The following is a 23,746-nucleotide window of genomic DNA, read 5'->3' as shown; positions in this document are numbered from 1 at the left end:
TGCAGCAGACATGTTCCTTGCTTCAGATTATCTAAGTAGATGAGCTCAAAGAATAGTTCATAAAAATTGAGGAATTAGGAGCTCAGGGAGGAAAACTAGCTTTTCATACTTTTTACTCCCTTGCTAAAACCTAGAATTGAGGGAATAAATCCTGAGAGTCATTGAGTTCTGAGAAATAGAAATATGGTGATCCAAAGCAGCGTTCTCAGTTCCCTCTCTGCAAGTGATTTTTTTGTTGTTGTTGTTTTTACATGCGTGCTTTTACATCTAAAACATATTTAGATAAGCTTATTTGCTTGTGCATCTAGCCTATTTATAGTGCTGTTTATTTACTAATAAAACAATTTTTAAATGCTGTATTTGTGCTTGTTGAATGATAATCAAGATTCAGTTAAAAAAAGAGCCTTTCACAAATATTAGTAAATTATTTTGGAGAAAAGAAATGCAACGTAACCCGTTTCTTAACAGAATCATAATTTAAATAAATGTGTACAAGCCAAGTTGCCTATACAGATTACACTTCTATAGTTTGTGTTTCTGGATAGCTGATGAGTGCCAAATGTTTGTGCAAAGTGTATCAATCAGGGAGACAAGATACTATTTCTAAAATAGTACATAAAAATCAAGGTTGCAAATACAGAGCTAGATTAAAATCATTCATCTAAACAAAAATATCATACTTCCAAATTTAACTCTTCTACAGTCTAGATTGTGGTCTAGTCTACCATGACTTCGTACTATCATCAGTTTTCTGCAGTTATCCATAGCATCTTGCATCTGAACATTGGACTTAGACAATAGACTTGAAACGTGCCTTAAATAAGATAATGAGGGCTAACCTTTTGTTCATCCTTGGCAGCACACCTCTGTTTTTTAACGTCAGCAGATTGCATGAAACAATAAAAAAGCAACTTTATACCCCATCTGCAGATTCTAGCCTCTAGTTGTGGCTCGTCTCTCTTTGCCATGAAATGGGACTGCAGCTGGTAGATGGTCGACCTCATGCAGATTCTTTCCCTGCTCTTTTCCCATTTCCTTTCCTCATTCTCATTTAGGGATGAATTCATGAGTTTTAAAGTTAAAGAGCCTCATGTAGGATCCAAAACCTTGTATGCACTCTTAAGAAATTATTCCTCATATTTCTTAATCATGGTGAAGAAGGATGGTTTCTCTTGTAATCTAAGCCTGAGACATTGCATACGGACTCGCTATATTAGTTTCAGGATATAGTTGAACATGAATGGAAAAAAAAAATGGCTTTAGAATTGCAAACATAGAGGTAGCATCTAAGCCTTTCATAGCCTGAGTTAAAATCTTAATGTCAATATTTCTGCTACTGTGTATTTTTTGTATTACTGCCACGGGCTTTCCTTCACCTAAAATATTTAAAATTTTTATTACTTGTGCTTGTGTATGGACGGAGAAAGGGTAAAGTTTCACAGGAAGGACTGAGAATAATGACTGTTTTAGCACAATGCTTTCAGCATTAAAGGCTGGCTTTGTAGGGTTTTCATAATTCCATAGGAAAAAGAAACCTCAAAAAAACAAGGCTAAAAATACAACCTTAGCTCTGCCTCCATGTATTGTAGCCCTAGCTACATGACCATCATTTATCAAGAAAATCACAAACTCCTTTAATGCGCAGTGAAAAGAGCATCATTTTTTATTGCTTTGTCGTCACTCTGGTGTGATGTACACCATTCAGTCTGTGCATTTAAGTTTTGTTTCAAGATACAGGTAGAACTGTAGGGTCAGGTGGCCCCACGTATCCCCATGAGCTAGCTTGCATCCTAGAAGTAGCTGAGGTCTGGGCACTCCACAAATACTTCTCAAGGAAATGAAAAAAATTACTATCAGCTCCATATTACTGCAAGGTAATTGGGGTTGGGGGATTGGTACTCAAGACATCTCAGTGTATTTGTACTGCAGTATGAATCTGTATGAGCTCACAGTTGGTCTTATCACTGCATGAAGCTCAAAGGCCTTACATTGTCTCTGTATACATGAATTAATGACGTTAGATGTCATCAACTGCAGGAAGAATTTATCTCTAATAAGGCAGTTTCGGATAATCTTCTTGGTTGGTCCCCATTTGGTTTATTTGGTTTCCAGCTATGAGAATTGTGGGTCCTGAAAAAATAATGTATGAGTGGCATGCTTCATGAGTAACAGTTCTCCATGAGCAAAGGCAGAGGTTTTGTATGCAGGTTTCAGCTGCGTAGAGTTCTAATTGTTTGATTTGTGCAGTTGTAGGAATACATCTTGTAGGGTAAGTTTCCTGGAAATTTACGGTTCAGCTCTTGTTTGTTAGGAAACAAACAAATAACAACAAAAGATTTTAGAATTTTGTATAGAAATATATGAAATGACTTGAAAGGCAAAAGAATTTTATGCAGTAATGAGAGTTCCCGTGTGTGTGATTATTTTTCCTCTGTTTCGAGTAAGCAGATGACCTACAGTTAATTAACTGCTGAGTGCTCCTCATTCAATGAGTAGATCAGTCAGTTCTCTAGAACAAGACAGAGCTCTGGCTCTGCTCTGGCTTATTCAGTACTTGAGGTAGATGGTGAATACTTGGCCCTGGTACTTTTATCTCCAGAGCAGTGACAGCTTTGCTGTACAGAGGTGGCTTTCAATTTAATGTGTTTCCCCCAAGCCTTTTCTGTTAGCTACTTCCTACTGTCCACCCCGGATTGTCAAGGGTCAGGTAATTCCAGAAATCCAGAAATGAGTGACTTTGGAAGTGCTTGTTTTAGTCTTAAAAATGTAAACATGGATTTTTTTTCTTCTTAGTTTTGTCCTGTACATCAAGCGGAGGATGAGTTTTAGAAGAGCATATTTATATGCTTCTTATTTGAAGCAGCACGTTATTTTAAGTGGGCAAATACTCCTGATCAGAGGCTCTTGAAATACAGTTGATTTGGGGATCATGCTGACACTTCTCTGGAGTAACATTCAGTGCATCCGTGTAGATGCAGTTTTGTATTTCTGTTTGTGCATGCTGCTGGGAGAGTCTGGTTCCAGAGTGATGTGTCTCTTTCATCGACTGTCCAGTAAAGCTCATTTTTTGTACGATCCCCATCCAGAAGAATATCAGTGTAGGATGGATCTTCAAGCTTCAGACTGGCTAGCCTGCAAATACCTCGGTTATGTAATAATGCTACTTTCAGAGGGAGAAAGAACACGGATACTCTGCAGCCTCACCACATCCATGAGTTACATTACAGAAGACACCTTTTTTTTTTTTTTTTTTGAAAGGTTTCCTTCTTCTAACTTAGAATGCAAAGTCTTCCATTATTTGGACAAAACCAAGTCTTGTACCTTTCCTATATTGCCCTGGTGTCAAGTACCAGTGTTGAGTATCTTCTAACCAGAGACCTGAGGGTACAGATGTTTATGTATATGACAGTGATTGGCCTGGGTTCTCTTCTGCGTCATCTGAACTATGCATAAGCTTCCAAGATAAAATAATTATTGTGTGTGTCTCATAGGTTTAAAGGCTGGGCAGCAGCTTGAGGCTGGTGGTGTGATGCATGCCCACTATGCAAGGACACTTGTGGGTTCAGTCTGTTGGGGCAGAGCCTGGGACTCCTGCAGTGCAGTTGGAGCCATGCTGCCAGCATGAATGGTCTGGGCACGTATCTGAACCATCAGTGTCATAGCTCCACTTGTCATAGCCCAAAACTGAATCAGCAAATGTTGAAAATCTAGTAGTAGGGACAGCAACAATTAAGTGCTTGAGCTTGCTGCTTTGTTTAGCAGAGACAAACTGACCAAAGGGACCACCTTGACTACATTGGAAGTTAACCACCACATGTGATCTTGTTAATTTATTAAGCTGCTTTTATGAAAAGCAGCTTTATATTCATTTCGTTATTCACTTTTCCGGACTTGTCTGAGACTTTTGAACAGTATTTTTATAGAATACTCCTTTTTTTTTAAAAAAAAAAAAAAACTTCTAATGTATGTCAGTTTGCTATTGTATTTTCACAAAAGCATGGTCTGTGTTCAGATGTATGTGTAGACATGCATATGTGCAGTGCGTAGTTGGGTACGCATATACACGTGTGTGCACATGTATGTAAAATCTTTAGAGCTAATGTCTGCAATCAGTCACTGATTACTGTTATAATGTTCTTAGAAAAAAGATACTTCAGAGCAGATAGTGTTTCTGGTTTTGTTGGAGACTTGGTCGTAAGTTTTATGTGCTTGTCTCCTTTGTATAATTGTATGAAGTATCTGTAATATAAAAAATTAGTCATAAACATCTCAGTGCTGATAATTTTAGACTAAAGAACACTTCAGAAGGAAATCTGTATACTGAGGATATTTGAGGCAAGTGATCTCCTATTAGTCAAGACTTGTGTTCGCATGGCCAGGTCTCTTTGGGCTACTCAGAAGAGCTTGCATACTGGATGCAAGGCAGAGCCCTAGAAGAAATTTCTCTATTATGATAGAATAAACTGGTTTTTTTTTTTCAGTTAAAAAACGGATCTTTCTTCAGGCTATGTTGTGGTTACTTCCAGTGTGTTTGCTAATTAATGGAAGTGAGTACATTTTCAAATAACTGCATGCTAATGCTTAGCAATTTCAATATACATTTATTTCACACAAAATAGTTATTCTAGGTGCACAGTTTAATTTGGCCTATTCGACACAGACCAGCACTGTATTTTAGCTATGTTTTTGGGATGTATGAAAAAGTGAAACTTCAATAGATGTCAGCACTGGCATGGGGTGAGGGGTAAGCACATGGTGAGTATTTGGAGCTGCTTTAACACATACTTCATGGGGCCTTTTTGTAAAGATGTGTCTGCCATCAGAGGCTTGGTAGGAACCAGGGGCTGCATCGGCTTGGTGTGATGCTACCAGCCTGTTCTTACAAGAGAATATGCAGGTTGTGTAAAATGTGGTCTCAAGCTTCCGTTTATTGCCTTGAATTCACGATGGCATGGGTAGCATTTGGATGCATAAATCCACAGTGCTAAGCTGTGCCCTCTTTTCAAAAATAGAAATTGCTGCACATAAGGGAGACGATGGAAAATGTGTACAGTCTATACAATCTTCCAGCAGTAGATTGAGACCAGTGGCACTTCCCCGAAAAAATAAATTACCCGAAATTTGCAGCACATTCATATTCAATTTCATCACAGCAGATGCTCATTAGTATGTTGTTATTAATTGGTATTCACTTTAGGTTTTGTTTAAAATGAAGATAATAATTAGGTTTTAATTACTGCATCTTTCTAAGGGGGGAGGGGAGGAAATGCCTCTCAAGGCACTGAAGTATTTCCTGTATGCTTTGCTCTGCTACATGCAAGCCTAGAAAGTCTCTGAGACAATTTTCTGCCAAGTCGCTTCTTTTCTATTCCTTTTGCTTTCTTTCCTGTTTTTAAAGTATTAAGAACTAGCCCTAAATGGTTTGTTTGTTGGACATGCTGAATCGTATTGTAATAGCAAGAGCCGCTGCTCTTTCTAATCAAATTACCAAAAAGACTTCTCACAAAAGTAACTCTCTCAAGCAGCTGATTAATGAAGTGGTGCCACTGTTTTGTATTATAATTAATTGAAGTAATACAAATAACTTCTGTAGCCTGTAGAAATTATCTCCTTTGCAAAGCAATCTAGTAGAGTTAGCAAGCTAGGAGGTGGGGATTTTTTTATTTATTTATTTCTTGTTGCCTTCATCATCCTTAAAAACCATAGGTGACACAACTGAAAACAGCAGATGATGGCACAAAGTAACAACAGCAAGGAGAGGGCTTGCAGAGCTGAGAGGAAGCCAGGTGCAGAGGCAAAGAGCAGGAAAAAAAGAGGTTGCAGAAAAAATGTAAAGGGTCATGAGTGTGGTGGGACTATAGAGAAGTATAGAAATATGGGAGATACGGATAAGTGAATTAAAGACTTACGCTTACTTTAAAAGAATGAGTCATCTAAAAGGCACTGAGCATCACATCTTTCTTTGATTAATACAGGAATTCACAATCACAGAATTGTAGAGGTTGGAAGGGACCTCAGGAGATCATCGGGTCCAACCCCCCTGCCAAAGCAGGTTCCCTAGAGCAGGCTGCCCAGGTAGGCTCCAGACGGGCCTTGAATATCTCCAGAGAAGGAGACTCCACAACCTCCCTGTGCAGCCTTTTTCCAAACAAAATGAGTTGAAGTAGTGGCATTTGGTTTTCTGGACTGCTCAAATGCACGCTTTCAGATCTGGAACTTTCCATGCTGTTTCGGGTGTGGTTATTAGAGTAGCACTGTATCTAGGTAAATGGAACATCACAACTAGAATTGTTAGTTCAGTCCTTTGCTCTCTGCTGTTGTGAATTTCCGTCAACTTCTTTTGGGGTTTATTTTCCCTTTTTCCTTTCCTCAGGCCTTTCTTATCTGGACTCTCTAGGTCACCGCGCTGTCCTCAGTTACTGAAGGGATTTTTAAAAGCTGTGTGTTAGCTGTTCAGCTCCTGTTACCAGGAGGGAGTAGAATTAGGCACCTCAACTGAAATTCCTTGTGATGCAATCTCCAGCAGCCATTACTGAGGGAGGGGCCTTGTAAGTTCAACACCTATATACACAGCTGCCAGCAACTTTCCTCCCATGAGAGAAGTCCTGGTAAGAGGCAGTGCGGCGTAAGTTCTTCTCATGCGCTGTATTCAGGGTAGGAAGGATGCTCACCAATGATTAAGTCCATTAGGTTCCCTTACTTTCAGAGAGCTGAGCTGGGTAAGCTTTGGCATTTCCAAAAGAGAGGAGCAAGGGTGGGCAACAGCAGTTTTCTCACCCTCTGTGAGCAAAATTAAGAAAAAACAAGTTTGATTCTCAGTTCTTGCCGAAAGGGCTGTAAACCAGTGTCTGGAAAAATCCCCTACTTTCTGATTGCTCCACTATGGAACGAGGGAGTTGAGACTATTCACCACTTGAATTTTGGCCTCAAGAGAGGTAGGCAAGTACTTGAGGTGGCCTTGCTCTGGTGCTCTGGAGCTGAATACTTAGGGGCTTGTGCGACAGAAGATGCAACAGTTCTACCTTTTAGTCCAGTATCTTGTTCAAACATCAGCAGTTACAGAATAAATACTAAGCTATTCATTACTGTCAAGCCAGGGTGAATTTGAACATGTATGGAGGCACAGCTGACCTTGCGGAACTCCAGAAATACAAATGCGTTGCAGCTGTGAAGCCTCCTTTCCTAATGCGTGCCCTAGCGAGCATTTCCTGGTACGTGTCAACTGAGCAAGATCTTTTTTTTTTTTTTTTTTTTATGACTGAGCATTTTGTACCTTATTTTTTGTGCTTATTCATGGGAAAATTTGCTTTTCTGATGTTTGTAATTCACCAGTTCTGTTAAGAAGACATCGTCATTTTCCTACCAGGTAATCCATGTGATCTTGTGTTTGTCCTGGGAAGGCAGGTTGGGGATTTGCAATTGGCCTCCTGACGCTACAGGATACAGTTCTTCAATTATATCAAACCCAGATTTCTTCAGATGAATATTTGTTGGCCAAGCAGAATTATTTTTTTTTTACATCTGTTACTTTTCTATTACAAGCTTAATTTTTCTGTCAAAGGAGTGAATAACTGTGGTGATTGCAAACTATATACCTTTGGTTCCTCTATCTGTTTACTGCTGTTCTAAATGCAACAACAACAAAAAGTTGTTTGCTTGCTTTGGTACAGAGTGTTCTTTCCACGAATGCAAGCTGTCAAAAAGGCAGACTTCTCTGCTAAAGTCAGTTCTTAATGAAATCAAGAAATCAAACATTGTGGAACAAATAGGAATTTCAAAATAGATTTTTATTTTCCTGTACTCGCCATTCGGTCTTCTGTGGTAAGAAAGAATACATAAATGATATGAATTTAGAAGAAGATCTTTTAGATCTTATGGTAAGTTAAGAGCTGTCAAGTTTTCTTTACACAGAAATTCACCATTAAGTGTAAAATATAACGTGGGTTTGAAGTTCTAGGGTTAGTTTTTTTTTGTTTTTTTTTTTAACCTACAGGTTATCAGAACTTAAAGTGTACAGAGTGATGATACAAGTCATTCTTACTGTCCTTTTAAATTTAAGGTACCTATTTCTTAGTTTCACAAGTGTACCATAATCCTCATAGTTGCATGAAAGTCTTCAAAACCATTTGTTTTCCACCAGATGATTAATTGTAAAATGTGGCAGGAAGCTAAAGGGAAGGAGGTTTTAGCACATTATCATTAAAAATAAATAAAAAAAGAAAAAAATAATTAAAAAAAAGTTTGTGTGTATGTATATGTGTGCGTATACTTATGTGTGCGTGTGTAAATTTTTACATCCTGATTTTTGTATTTTCTTTATCCATTTAAGCAGTGACTTTCAATTAGCCTGCCTACTAATATCAGGTCACTAAACTCTATAGCTGATGCTTTATTCTTTCATGTGGGTTGTCATTCGTTTGCTTCAGTTGGCTGGCAAAGGTTGTTGTATATCCATTACCAGCAACACAGCACTTTGCATTTCTGAATTGACAAGCAGCTATATTGACCTAGCGCTTATTATGGGTCAACAGCTGCGTTAACCGACGGAAGGACTGAGGGGCAATTAAAATGAATTGGCAAAAATATATCTTCCTAATTTACTCCAATTTGTTATTTATGCTAACATTGTATGGCTTCTATGGTGACACTAAACAGAATGGACCCAATAATGGCAATTAACATAAAAATATAATGGCTAATCAAATTGACAGCAACTGTTTCTCATCATCTCGACACACAATACATTATCAAAACAAACTATTATGAAGGAGGTAATTTCAGTGTTCTATTCAACCTGCTTCATGTGTGCAGTCAGGGAGATGTGTACCAGCAATTACAGCTGAATCTAAAAAACTAAACAAATAACTTAATCGCTGTCGTCCTCCTTTTTTCTTCTTCAGGAAGCAGTAATCAGGATTTACTAAAAATAACTGATGTATAATAGTATAATGATGATGCATATCGTAGAATAGCTAATAAGGAATAAAATAAGCTTCTGTGTGTCTTTTTTTAAAATAGGTTCACATGAAGTGGAAAAAAGTATAATGTTAAAATATATAAAAAAATAACTAAGCAGTAGTAATGGTTGTCAAATGTCTCAATGTGAGTTGCTTAATAGTTATAGATACTGTATAACCTGTCAGTAGATGTGTAAAATTAGCTGAAATAAGTAACAAAACTTGGCTTGGTTGGGTAGAAATGTAAAAAGCTAAATGAAAGCAGAATTCCAATAAGTGGAAATAGTTTACCAGTTGCTCTTCCTCTGCATTTTCAGTCTCATGTTCCTTGTAGTATACCGAGTGTCAATTTAACATCGGTCCAATGACATTCTTTGTTGGCTTTATAGCTTATCAAGAAAATCCTCAAGATTTCATCTCTACATGTATACTAAATGTAGTAAAATGGATGCTACTTCCACATTTGATGCAGTTATGGTTATTTCGTTCTTGATCAAGATGTTTGTAAAGCACAAGTCTTCAAACCATTGTTGGTCAATATTTCAGCCCCAGTATCTTAAACAGCAGGGAATGGGACATGGTTTTATTGAACAAGAGTTCAAGAAGACTAACTTGAAAGGGCTTAGTTGTAGCTTGGGTAAGGTGAATCTCGTGTCTATTTGAGCAATCTTCTAATGCACAGAACGGCAATGGTGACATGAAGGCACAGAGGCATGTACTTTTGAACTAGAGGAATAGCACAGAGGCTCGACATCGCTGACATTCAGAGCATTTAATTGAATGTGATATTCCACATGTACACACCTGCAGATTTGTGATCTAAACGTGTGATTACTAACATGCTGTAGTCCTTCACAGATGTGTAGAGTAAGGTGATGACATAGCTGTAAAGGTATATACGCACCTGTTCTTATTTGAATGTTCACAATTTGTGTAACCACAGCTGTGTGTGTATGGGGAGGGAATATAGTCAAACACCTGTATTCATCAAAAATATACGTTAATTCTTTTTCTTTTTTGAGATTGTTGCATTGTGCAATATATAAAGCACTAAAGTTATTTGTTTGTCCCATAGTTCTTATGACTCTTATTTCGGTCCCAAAGCATCATAAATAGAATAGATAAATGTGATTTATGTGTCTATAAGAATGGGTAGGTTTAGTATGATTTATATAAATGATTTAAATTGTGAGGAAAAAGTGTACAGAGACATAATAAAGAGATTTGGCATAATAGTAATAATAGTACAAAATATTACGTGAACAGTATTACGTGATCTGCTAGAAAAGTACAGAAAGAATCAGCTTTTGATAGCAGACGTAGAAATAAGTGCAAGCGACACACTTTTCAGTTGGGTTTTTAATTACTACCTTTTTATATTACAGTATTCTGATAAGGCCCTGTACACTCAGCTGTGCTTTTACCGGTACATCTTTGATGTGGAGTATGCAATGGATAAAGTGATTACTGAGGAGGATAAAGGTAAGTTTAGATTTTTAATTAACTAACTATAGCTTAATAGCAACTTGCATTCTAGAAACAAGAACTATACAGTTGTACTCTTCAAATCTGAACTACTAGGCTGTAATGTAGAAGAGAAAACAGAAGAAAGTAGGATTGTGGGAACTGAGGAATGCGTTCTGTTGGAATAACAGTTTTAAGATTATATGTCTCCTTTGTTCTTTTGAAGCAATTATGCTTTGGAAAAAGTGCTTTTCCTACATATTACACCATTAAATATCTTTGCATGAAGTTGGAAGGACATGTCAACTTCATTAAATAGATTAATTAAAACATATTCATACAGTATCCAAAAGAAGCCAATTCACACACATTTGACTATAAATATTTGAGAGACCCTTTCTATTGGGGAGAAAATGGTGTCACAAGAAAACAGTAAAGTTAATTGTCTACAAAGCTCTGCTAAAACCACAAATTAATCTAGTGTTAGGAAGACTTATTGTCTTCTTGTCATCTTCCAATTACCATAATATTTGGAATATTTACCATCTCTAACCTATAATGTATTTATGGTTTTGTGCAGCTAAATGATTCTCAAGCTGACAGAAGAGTATTTCTGATGGTGGGCTAATACATGGTTGGTGGGGAATTCTGAATAAAACTGAATTTGGAGCCCACCTTTGTGTGTTGTTCACAGAGAGCACTTCCATTGTGCTCTTGGTGGTGCCTGTGAACAAAAAGCGCTACCTCTGTAGACTGCTGCTCTGATGGCTGTTCTGTTGTAGAAGTCTTTCCCCAGCCCTGACCTGTATCAGGCCATTAGATCTGTTACATCTTCCTTTGAAAACTGGTTCTCTTCAAAGAGACGAACTAGATAAACATCCGCAATGTACAGTTCTGTCCTATTTTTCAGATATCTTTTGAGAGGAAGACATCCTTCTATTGCCCTAAAAACACATACAAAACTTGAGACTAACTACCAATGGCTATTTGCGTCACCTTATTTCATAACTACCAGTGCTCTGTTTTCTTGTAATAGATGTTATTGATTTGTCACAATTAATGTAAAACTTCGTAGTATTGAAATAATTTTCATATGCCAATTTAGTCCTGAACTGGAAATACAGTGAACTCCATTAATAACAAAGCTTTTTTTTTCTCTTGAAAGAAAAAAAAAGTTTCTGTGCCATTGTTCACAAGCCATTCTGTCGTTGACCTGTGAGCAGCATCATTGCGCTTTCCAAAAATGGTGGTAAAAAAATAATTTAGGTTTTGTATATCTTTGGTATTTTCAGTTTCTTCTTTATTACTTAGGTGAATAAGCCATTTATTTACTCTTGTTTTGGTTTTGGTTTGGGGAGGGTCTTTGCTTTTTTTATTATTTCTTTATTTAGAGAGGTTGTTTTAGAAAGCCGAAATGTCATGGGCTTTTTGCAATTCTGCATTTTATCACCATTTTTTCTGAGTTTTTAAAGACTAGTTCTTCACGCTTATAGCTTTGTTTATTCTTGATAGCAGTTCTAGGTTGTTACGCATCTTGGAGTGTTCTTCTATAAAGAGTTTTCAGTGGCTGGAGATTCATGTTATAAATGTGTTTTCCACTGTAGTTTGAAGGAATTTGTGCTTTCTCTCCATTCAGAACCTTGAGATTCCACTGCTAGTTTGCCTGCATTTTCTATATTTGCCTCTTCAAAATAGAGAACCTTAATTGCAGAACAGGTTTCTGTTTGTTCTGCTATTTATGTTGGAAGTCTGTGCTATTTATTGAGATGGAATCTAAAAGAATAATTGTGAAGTCAGTGGGAGTTCAAAAGTCATCCATCCTGCTCCCTTTCCTTGCAAGAGGATCAATAGGATTGTCTGTCTAGCCTGCATTTTAAAGCTAGGATAAATTTAATAAATAAAAAAAATGTTGGTGATGCAGATTCTACAACCTGTCAGGTTTTTCCAACCAGGTTCTTCTTCTCTACTTACCGTAGAGACTTTTTCTGTACATCTATGGTGAATGTTGTTTTCTAAAGCTTATTTTGTGCATGATGGGTAATAGTCTATTCTTTTTCTTTAAGAGAGTTCTGCATATTTAAAGCCCATATGTTATCTTCTGTGTCACTTTCAATGACAAACCTGAACTTTCTGGAGAGGTTTTAGGGAAGAGTTTTCTAATTCTCTGCATGTTTTGTTGTGTTCTCTTTTTGTGTATTTTTTATTATTTTTTGTTGTTGTTAAAGAACCATCAATAATTAGACCTTCAGTAGGTCAGATTCATTCCACCAGAGTGGAACGCAGCAGAAATATTAATTAACATGTTTTACAGACTGCTCTTCTGTTTATTCATACCGCTATGGTGTTCACAATGTTTGCAACAACATAGTTTACTCATTTCATATGTGTTCTATTGTAACCATTATATGCTGTCATGCATAGTTGTTTCTAACCATTTTTTGCACCCTGTGTTTATTTCTGGACATGTATTGATGTATGTACTATGACTCTATTCAGGGATATTGTTTAATGGGTAATATTGGTGGAGGGGGCACAGCTGGACCAGATGATCTTGGAGGTCTTTTCTAACCTTAATGATTCTATGATTTATACAAAGGAATAGTACTTCTTGCTTTTCTTTGTTAGATAGCAGGTTAGTGTGGCGGAGGAAAGTTTCAAATCAGATCCACTTTCTCAAAATTATCTTAAGCCCTAATCTGATCTTCTAGCGTACTTACAGCTCCTGCCAGTTTTACATTGTCTACAAAATCTAAATTATAGACGAATCAGGGAATACACTATATTTCTTACTCCAGGTCTCAAAAAAAGTATATAGATGACCACCCTGACAAATACCTGTGCAGATTCATTCAAGACCTCCCTTCGTTTTGCCCTGGGCAGCTGATAGTCATGCTTTTCTAACCAAAATTGACCGTGTTTTCCTAGTACATTATGAAAATCTAAGAATAGAAGTACTTACATGGAATCAGACAAAAGCCCACGTAGCCTTTTTTGTTCCCTGTCTCTGACAAATAGGTGCCAAAGGAAGAATACAAGAACAGTGCAACTATACATGTTGCTTCTCCCAAAGACTCTCCCAGCCTCTAAGTATTTAATCTTAAAGACTTTGTCCAGTGGATATGTTATCTAATAACTTCCAGAGAGGTTTTTTTTAAATGGAACTCATCCAGTCTTCCCTTGAGTTCATCCATTCACTAGATATCAAGGATGCCTACAGGTCCAGCAGCTGTTGTGTGAAGTTTTTGTTTTGGGTTTGAACAGTTGCTGTTTCCCTCTGTAGTTTCTTGGTTCTTGTTCTGGAAGACGGGACAACAGCGGATCCCTACATTATTTCATGCTGGGACTAAACTTGTAAACTTCTCTCACATCCCACCAGCAAATCTTTGTCATGCCTTTTCCACATTGAAGACTCCTGATCTATTTAATATTTTCACTTTTGGAAACAATTTCATTTCTTTGTTCACTTGCCTTGGAATTTTCTCCTCCTTGTGATGGGAGCCAAGAAAGGGACAGAGCTTTCAAGACACAGGTGAACCATGGATTTATACTGTGGCGTAGATGATACTACCTGCTTTGTTCTCTGTTTTCTCCAAGTAATTGCTAATGCTTTTTTGTGGTTTTGTACTGTTCAACTTCTAGGTGATGGTTTTCATGGAACTATCTATTGGAATCTGCTTGTGGTCATGTCAGAGCTCATTTTTTGCATAATTAAGGTTTAGAAAAAATAACTTTAGGCCTATTGCTTTATGTTTATCTAAGCTAAATTAATTTCCCATTTCATTATCTGATTGCTAAGATCTTCCTGGTGTTCTTTACTAATGACTCTAGCATAGCATAGTGTTACAAGCAAGTTGGTATCTCTATTGACAACCTGCCTTTCCCAGGTCACTTATGAATATAGTCGAGGTGGCTGTGGAACTCCATCGGTGACAGTTTTCCATCGTAAGAACTTACAACTTAAGCTGTTTCTTATCTTTAGTTGGTCATTTATCTATACCGTCTTAAGCCATGCCTGTTTTTCTCTTTAAAAGGTATAGGTAGGAGACATTTACAAAGATCCCCAAATGGACAATATCGGTTGGATCATCCTTGTTCACATGCTTGTTGAATGCTTCATGAGATTATTAATAGGTTTGTGAGATGGGTCTTGCCTTGTAACACAACCTATGTTAATTCTTCCCCAGCATATTATATTTATCCAGGTGTCTATTAATGCTCTTTTTATCATTTCAGCTCATTTGCACAGTACAGGTTGGCATTCATTTCATTCACATTTCCTGGATTTTCCTTAATATCATGGAAGACAATTTCAAAAGCCAGACTGAAGTTAGGATGTAACCTCTACTAGATATCCTCTAATCTGGGTTCTGTTACCCAAGGAAATTACAGTGGCTGACACAGTTTAATTTTTTCCACATCCCTGTGGTTTATTGGTCTACTTCTTGTCATCTTTATCATCTTCATGTTTACAACTAGTTTTGGTCTATCTTCTCCCTGTAAGAATTAAAAATAAGCTGATTGGTCTATATGATGTTTTACTATATCAGTGACTGGTGAAGTTAGCTGTCAGTTATACTATTCAGGAATATCTGGATTATATAGTTATTGGTTACTATTTGTAGCATTTATTATTATTATCTATTATTATTTGTAGCATTTACCTCCAAGCAATTGGTTCTCTTCATCTGAAAGTTTAAAGTCTCTCATGATGATATAGTTTAGTATGTTAACGTTGTTCGAGGTGTGCAAGGGTCCTAGTTTTCACGCTAAACAAGTGGAATTCTGAAATTCCTTTGCTGTCTGTCTAAATTAGGAGCTGTTGCACAGTTAGTATCAGGTCAAAAACAATTTAATTTTCAGTATCACTGTGCCAAAAGCACTAATTTACAGCTGCCAGTAATAGTGTCAGGTCTATTTGCTCTGAATTATTTTTTTAATTAAAAAAGGAAAGGAGAAAGTGCTCCATTGTGACTAGTAATGTACTCAAAATGTTTTCAGTACTTAGAGGTTTTCAAAGCTGGGTAGGATATTGCTGCTTAGGTGCACAGTCAAGCAGTAGGAGTAGCAAAGTAGTAGTATCCTCTGTTCATTTGGGTGGAAAAAGGTAAACTATCAGTGATTTAAACGTGATGGTTAAATACAGGAGTATACTCTGTATGCTTTAGCTTCAGAAATGGAAACCAGTGTATTTTAATGGCTATGTCATCAGGAAATCAAAATAGAGTGTAGTAAGCTTTATATCATTATCCCATTCAAAAATTGGTATTGTTAAATATTCAAAGATATTACTGTTTTCATTTTGCTTCTACAGTAAAATGAAAACCTTTAAAAATGAAGAGAAACGGAGCCCACATAAAGTCAGTAAAAAACTACTGTGCCTCACACAGATGTCTCTAGTTCAGTTCCCCCTCCTAGCATAAATTAAGTCTTTGTGGAAGCCTGGATAAGAATGCTGCAGTTTCCTTATTCACAATGACTGCAACATTATTCCAAAAGTAGTGCATTAATATCATTGAGGTTGTTCAGTTGTTGCCACAGTTTCTTAGAGAAATAGGATCCTGTTTGTAGGTTTTCTGTTTCACACTATAAAATGGGACTGAAAGCCACCACCTTTCCACCATCCCAGTTCTAAGAGAGGTAGGGTCATGAGTGTTGTTTGCAGCGCATTTAAGTATTTCAGGGACAGAAATTGCAAAGATGCTGCAGTATATTCTTTTGCAGAATATTTTCAACTATTGAGCCCCTGATTGTCAGATTCCAAAAAGCCTGGGCATTATCAGTTTGATGAGTAAGTAGAAGAAAGCAAGGGTGGGAGGATAGGTTTGGAAAATGTGCTTGTATTCCTGTTTGTCAGGAAGACCTACATCTTCAAAGTATCTGCCAGTTTGTGGAAGTACAGTATAATTGAATATTCTATTTAGCATATATAAGATCATATACTTATGGACTGCGCTTTTGTAAATCCAAATGTGTATTCAGAGGATGTCTTCACACTTCTATCACAGCCATGTATGTGCCTCACTTCACCCTTGCATGCAAACACCGCAAGTGTCTAGTTTACTTTATGGATGAATAAGCTGCAAAATACTGTTGGCAGAAATTAAACTCTTTTAGGCTGTATGTCCTAGACAAAAAAATAAAATTCAGCTCTGAATATGTTTGTGAATCCTGTAATTTCAACATAGGGTGTTTTTTTCTCAGTATGCTCATAACTTGATGCGCCAAGTAGAAGGTTGAAGTGAATTTTTAATTGAAGTATTCTTGTACCTTCTTGAAAGAAGACAATTTACAATGGAGACTTTGTCAGAGCTGCTTGTCAGTGTGGTTTAGCATGTGTACACCTGTAAGGTGATGGTTGGATTGACGGAGGGAGACGAACTGCAGCTAGGATTGAGTGGATGGGCCTGAACAAGGAGATGTTCCTGCTCTGCGATGTGGAAGTTCAGTCAGGAGATCATGTGTGAGAGAGCTGGTGGGCTTGTATTGTATGGGAAACTAGCGTAACAAAATGGAGACTTTGGGTATCAGAATTATTTTACATTTATGGATAGGCAGGCAGGAAGACTACAGAAAAGTACTTCTTGAAATCAGTAAGAAAGGGTATATAGTTGGTTATATACGCTTTCCAGGGGAAGATAAGGGAAAATCATATAAATAACCTACGTGCATATACGCTTTTGTGGGTTTATTTTTAAGATGGCAATAGCTAGAACTTGGCAAAACCCTTTTGAAGGGAGTACAGCTCAATAAACAAGCATTTCTGCTGGCATCTCATCTCTAGACGGTATTGCTGAGACTTCACTATAGCGCTCTTTATTATCCAAGCAAACAAAATACTTTTCTTTCAAGTACTTTGTCTTCCAAACATGTTGTTTTGAAGAGATTATAAAATACTAATATTCTTTAATTTAATCTTTCAGTATATCCTTAGAAGCACTTGCTCATTTTTCCTTCATGTGTTATTCTGTAGAGGAAGATTTTTTGAACTACTTTTAAAATTTTGAGTCACTTTCTTACGTGTTTTTAAACTTTTCTCCAAACAAAAAATATTCATTGAAGGATTTGACCCTTTTGAAGTAGTGTATGTAAATCTTAAGTTATCCTTCCATAATGATCATATGTTTTTATTACCAGTTTGATGTTGTAATGTATCTGTTTTTCCTCCATTCTATTTCTGCTCGTGGGGTCTTTTTGTTAAACCTACGAAATCTAAGAAATCTCATTATACCCACTGTACGTCTATGTAACCCTTTTTCTGAACACTAAGCTTAACAGACTGTGACATCTCTCTTGGAGTTAGGAATTCTTGTGAATTATTTTCTCTGTCTGTGAATGAAATAAATAGAAATAATAAGTAACAACAGCTGTGATATGTCCACAATGTGGGATGTCTGTGGCATGACAGGATTGCATTTGCTGTGGCTCATACCTCTAATAAAGTAGTTTTGATTAATGAAGTTGTTTTTCATGCACGTTGTGTGTAATGTTGCAGGTGGGATGAAGTAGTTGGCTTAACTAACTGACTCCTCCAGAACTGGAATGGTTATTTGACTTCTTCAAATAAACACCCTGCTGCTACTGATGTCTTTTTTCTGTGTGTGGGAAAAATACCTTCTCCTTTGCTCTTCACGATTTTTTTCCTACCTAAACATATATAAATATATGCCAAGTTGTTACAGCCTATGCAGTAGGCTATTCTATCTAATGTAGTCTGGCTGCTTTATCAGTTCTCTCAGGAGTGTCTGTAAAGAGAAAATATTCTTTAAAGCTCTTCCTTCTTCATTGTTTCTTTATCTGCAACTCTGCCATTTTTCTTATAGAGACTTTGGTCTTTCTGGTTTCATCTGTGTTAATGAGTTTGGGGTTTTGGTGTTGTTAAATACAAGTTAGAAGCAACAAGGCTTCTTTTAGTGACTACTGCTTCTCACAGCAGTAAGCTCTTTTTCTCTAGTGGAAAATGCAAGACTAGCATCTTTTTCCTTTTATAAGATTCTTAAATTTGATGGATCTGGCAGTGCACTCAAAAAAAAATAATAATCCTGTCTTTTAGATACTAGAATTCTGACATTGATGCTAATTTCTAAAAAAAAAAAATATTTCAGTAGAAATTGGAAATATAAATATAAACAATTTAACTCTGTATAATCCATTCAGTATGTGTGTGCCTAGACATCAGAAGGGTAATATAAATGTAAGGTTTTAAAGAGATTTAAAAAAAGATACAATTATCTGTATGATTTTTAAGTCGCATAAGAAATGTATTTTAGAACTTGCCAGTGATGGCTCATAATCACTTTGATATTTTGAGGAAAATGGTAGCTTTAAACAGATGATACAGAATTTATTTTTAAAAATGTATTGTGCTTATACAGTTGATGGCTTTTATTTCCATAATGTTTTTTACTACATAATTATACATCTTAATTACGTAATTACCGTCATAATTATTATGTAATTACGTGTAGTTCCACTAATTACAAAATCAGGAAGTGTAATTATCTACTAAAAACTTTCTGAAATCTTATTTGTTCACTAGAGATTATTTAAAAGACCAGTGACCTACTGAAGATGGTGTACAGTGTTATACATAATGCCAATTCTCCTTTTCCTGTTCTCCATAACCTGCATAGTGTGAAAGGGTTGTAGAAGGGCTTGCATGTCTTTAATTATTATTTCCCTTAAAATTAGTTTTGAAACCTTGTCTGTAATGCTGACAAATTTGCCTCTTCAATTTTGTCATTGACACGTTTTGTTTTTGAATTTTAAAGGTTCTGTAGCTGGAGTTACAGAAAGTTATGTGCTTTCGGTTAACACCTTCCAAACTTTATTCATTGGAGTTTGGTTGAGCAGATCTGGTGTGGGTATCTGCTGTTAGCTATGAAGTTGATTGGAAAAATACTGGTTATGGCCATGTATATGTAGAGTGAAACCTTGACTTCACTGAAGACAAGGGGAATGCAGCTGACTTCTCATGGACCAAAAATGTCATTTCTTGAGTAAAGCTGCTTTTTTAAAATTTGTTTTTCCTGTATTGATATATGTTCAAATTCGTACTCATTTCTCACTATCACATGTATTTAATTTATAAATATGTCTAATAGTGCAGTTTGAAACCACTGTGGTTTACTGCATGGTAAGAGAAGAAAATTAATATTCAGGACATTTTATGGTTGTTTTGTCCTGATATTTTATTAAAATTAAACAGATGGAAATTCTGTTAGTATATATTAAATAAGTCATGTAAGTATATGTTAAATAAGTCATAAGCCTACCTTTAGTAGACTGAATGAAAAGGGTACTGTAAAGCGTTATATTTGCTGATTTTTCATTCTGTAACACTGTGCTGTGCCAGAATGACATCAGGAATACAAATCTGTCTCTTAAATTCATCATAACAGCAAATATGCATTTATTACATTACAATATCAAAATACAGAGAAGCACCAAGGGGAAAATACATTGAGTAACAGGAAATAGAAAGCATGTGAAAGTGGTGATGCAAAATGTAAATGATCAGAATTTGTGATGCTAATAAAAAGCGAGAAAATTGTAATCAGAAGGGAAAGGGTCAAGTGAAGAAAATAATTTACTGGAATCATGAAGTGAAATTTCTGTGGGACACTTTAAGACTTAATACTTGATATCTGTGTGTATCTTTGTATAATAATTCTATGCTTATGAAAGGCAACCATTTTACTGTATACTTGTCAGGAACTATTTTAAGTTCCCAAATTTGGCCTGGGTCCATAGGTGATGTGAATCTGTCGTCATCTTGATGTTAAATGTAGTTACTTCGGCTTGTATCTACTGAGCATACAAGTCTCAAGACCAGTTTGAATTATATTGACCTTTAGAAGAAACATACAGATGCATTATTTGTGAACACAGACAGAAAAAACAGGATCCTTACTTGATCTCCAAGATTTAAATTAATACCGCAAATAAAATTATTTTAATTATTATACTTACTGAAGCTTAATAACTGCACAGGAGACATTTCTTTTGAAATATCTTTCTGTATCCTTAAAAAACAAAGCATTTATGTCAAAGATGCGATGAAAATGTAGTTATGCTCTTTTCTCTAAGAAATGGGTGGAGATCAAATCTTTATTAAGGGCTGTGAGGCTGTAAAGAACAGCAGTATGGAAAATATTTCTTTTATTCTGTAGGACACACAAAAATGGTACATGGTATTTGTACAAAAATGCAGCATAGTACAGAGAAGTGTCTCAGTGCAGCTTGAATTTGGTTTATTAAGTCAAAAAATTCTTCCATTCCTAAAGGAGTATTACATTTTTTGTCATCTCCCCATCAGAAAAATGTGGTGGTGTCAACTAGTAGAAATTTATCTGTTGGGGGAGAGCATGCTCAAAGCCCTGGGTATTACTGCTGTGAAGATAGAGTGCACAAGAAACTATTTGGACATATTTCACAGAAGCGTGCGAGACCTCGGCTGTTACCTCTTTGACTCACAACCAGTGCCTCCACTTCCACAGTTTTCAAGTCCCCTCTTTTAGCAAAGAAACATTTTTTTTCCGTGATAGAGACTAGTTTGATGAGATTGAAAGAGAGAGAACCTTTTTATTTAGTTAGTTTTAAGTTATTTCCAGTATCAACTCATAACAATCTGATTACCAAATGTCATGTTCCAGGCCAGTATAATTCCTCTGGTTTTTGAGAGCAGAGTAGTGTTCTGTGACAGATCAGAATTTGGCTCAGCCTTGAAGAAAAAAATCCAACAGAATTCCCTTCTGTCATGACCTGCTTCTGTGACGGGGCTTAAAAGGGGTTGCTGATTTGGGTTTGGGAGCTATTTGTTTGTTTTTATCCAGCAGAAATTAGTTGGGAAGAAGTTGATTTGATCCTGCCAGGATTACATCTGTCAAATCCATATCAAAATGTTTTCCTATGTTATATTATTTAAATCAGAATATAATAATGTAATTATTTTGACATGAAAACGTTGCGTGCTGTAGCATTTCCACTTATCTTTAAATAGACATTTTTCACTTTGTGAGAGATGCACACAGTAAGACAAAACAAAAAATGAATAAAAAGGAGTGAGTGACAGCCTAAGCTGGATTATTTAGATGATAAAAACAAATAATATTTGACATTAATAGAATTTTATGGAGTTGGAATTAAAACATTTGCCTTACTTATGGTATTGTTTCATATTTCTAGTGTAACAACATATGCAGTGTAAATGACCAGCAGAACATGACAGCAGCATGTTTATCAGATGAATATTTGTGTTAGAAATTGTGTTACATATTTTGGGGGGAGGGCAAAGGAATAGTAGAGAAACTTAAAAATATGTCTTAGTTTTGTACTGTTCATGAATCATATACATGTGTATTCATCTAAAATTTGATTTCTTTTGATTGATGTATTTATTTACTTTGTGCTAGAGCAGAGCCTGTAGTTTAAAACATCCTTAATGAAAAATAGCTAGTGGTGAATGACCAAACCAGACATAGTTAATATACTTAATAAGAATATGGAGCTACTGTTTTTTTGATCAACGATGGTTAACTACATCAGGACTGTGATGTAGAAAAAAATTTATTATTCCTTACTTTAAATTACATATAATACAGGAATCAATGGATTTGAAATGGGCTGTCATGCATGCAATTTTGTGATAACTTGACACAGTTCAATTATTTGAAATAGTACTTAAGAAGTCAGCTTCTTGTTTGGAAAAAAAGTATACCCATAATTTTGCAAAAGCAACAGATGTTGGAACATAAAAGTATATGCATTTGGTGAAGCACAACCACTGCAACTCTTCTTGTAGTGCATTTATAGAGAGGAAAATAAATAGCTTCTTGTGTGAAAGTTTAGTTTCTGAAAATATGGATGCAAGTTTAAAAACAGTATTTCTATTTTTCTGCTTTTGTACTCTGAAGACTTATCTGCTGTTTCCCAGTTTAAGCCAAACTTCAAATACCACAGCAAAACAATATTTTCTTGGTGTTTCCAGAAGAGGGAAGCTGTGGTATTGTTCAGAAATTGCAGTAAAGTATCTGTGCCTTTTTGAACTTCTGTATAAGATCTGAGGTCTCCAGTTCATTTTGGTTTTATTGTATTGCTTTAACAAATTTTAAACATGAAAGGAAGTATTCAGTCAGAAGTTCCTATTTAGACAAAACATGCATTTTATTTCAGTATTTAGTCTTGTAACATGTGAGTGTGCTAGTGTTCTGTAGTTACAAAAAGGATCCTTTTTGCTCTTTTTGATAGGATTTACGATTTTTTGATGTGCACAGGTATTCTCTGCCCTACCAAGTGACTGCAGATGCTGCGCTGACCAGTAGAGCATAGGTAACCAAATATGTTTTGGTTTAAGCTGTCCCTCCCAACATCCTCTTTTGCTGATTTTTCAGGCACTGGTGTAACATGGCTGGCTGCTGCTCCCATCACTTCTCAGCTTCCAGGTATTTAGGCTGCCATGGAAAAAACTCTCCACCATGGCAAAAAACTCTCCACCTCACTCATGGAGATCTGGGGTTTGCTTAGCTCTTCCAATGTGAAGTTATGTTTCAAAAAGCAAAGGTATTTCAAAGTGAAAAGGAAGCAGCAGTTCAAGCTGTGGCAGCCACTGTAAGGTGCTTCTCTTGAAGCCTAGTGGGGTAGGTACCTCACACGTATAGTGTAGGAGAGCAGTTTTGGTGGCTGTGGTTTACCTCATGGAGTACCAGTGAGGCCTTTTTCTCTTTCTTTCAGTTCTACTAACTGTTTTTTAGGGGGTATATATGATAATCAGGACAGTTTTGTTTTTGTTTTAAAGTGATAGCAATGCTAGGCTTTCAGGAACCTCCATCTTTACCACCACTCCTTTTTTATTTTTAATTAAGATCCTTTGGGTAATGGCTTCTACTTTCCAGCTCTTATCAGTGTATAGTGTCACCTACTGCAAATTTTAGAAACACATCTTTCCAGGGATGTAGGTGCTGGTGCTTTACTGTCACTAAGGCCCTAGGCCTACCTTCAAGTTAGCACCATTTAAAAAAAAAAATAATGTGAAAGGAGAGTAATGGTACACTCACACTTTTCAATGGTATAAATAGAAATTTATAAATGGAGGATAAATAAAAGAAGGATAAGATATAACCACAGATTAACAAGTGGTAAGATAATGTCAGTAGGCCATTTCTGTGGTAAAGCTTTACAATGGACATTCACGCCTTAGGGTACCTTTCAGTTATCTGGCTATGTGCCTCTACCCTAACTGTGGAAACAGTAGTTCAGTGGTTCAATATCACACTTCAAAAATATGTTGCAGTCTAACAGGATTTGAAGTGGTGTTGTTGTTTTTCTGT

The 23,746-nt window shown here is 36.3% G+C and overlaps 1 protein-coding gene across 1 annotated transcript in view; it reads left to right on the top strand.

Annotated features, from left to right (window-relative positions):
* Positions 1-23,746, top strand: part of POLA1 (DNA polymerase alpha 1, catalytic subunit) — a 203,213-nt gene that overhangs the window by 148,691 nt on the left and 30,776 nt on the right. Inside the window, exon 36 of the mRNA XM_035542243.2 lies at positions 10,343-10,439. Within this exon, the coding sequence (XP_035398136.1) occupies positions 10,343-10,439 (97 nt within the window). The remainder of the gene's footprint in view (positions 1-10,342; positions 10,440-23,746) is intronic.

This window comes from Cygnus atratus, chromosome 1 (assembly GCF_013377495.2).
Source record: "Cygnus atratus isolate AKBS03 ecotype Queensland, Australia chromosome 1, CAtr_DNAZoo_HiC_assembly, whole genome shotgun sequence".
Taxonomy (NCBI): Eukaryota; Metazoa; Chordata; class Aves; order Anseriformes; family Anatidae; genus Cygnus; species Cygnus atratus.
Note: the sequence above shows the minus strand (reverse complement) of the source record. Positions and strands in the feature narration are given on the sequence as shown.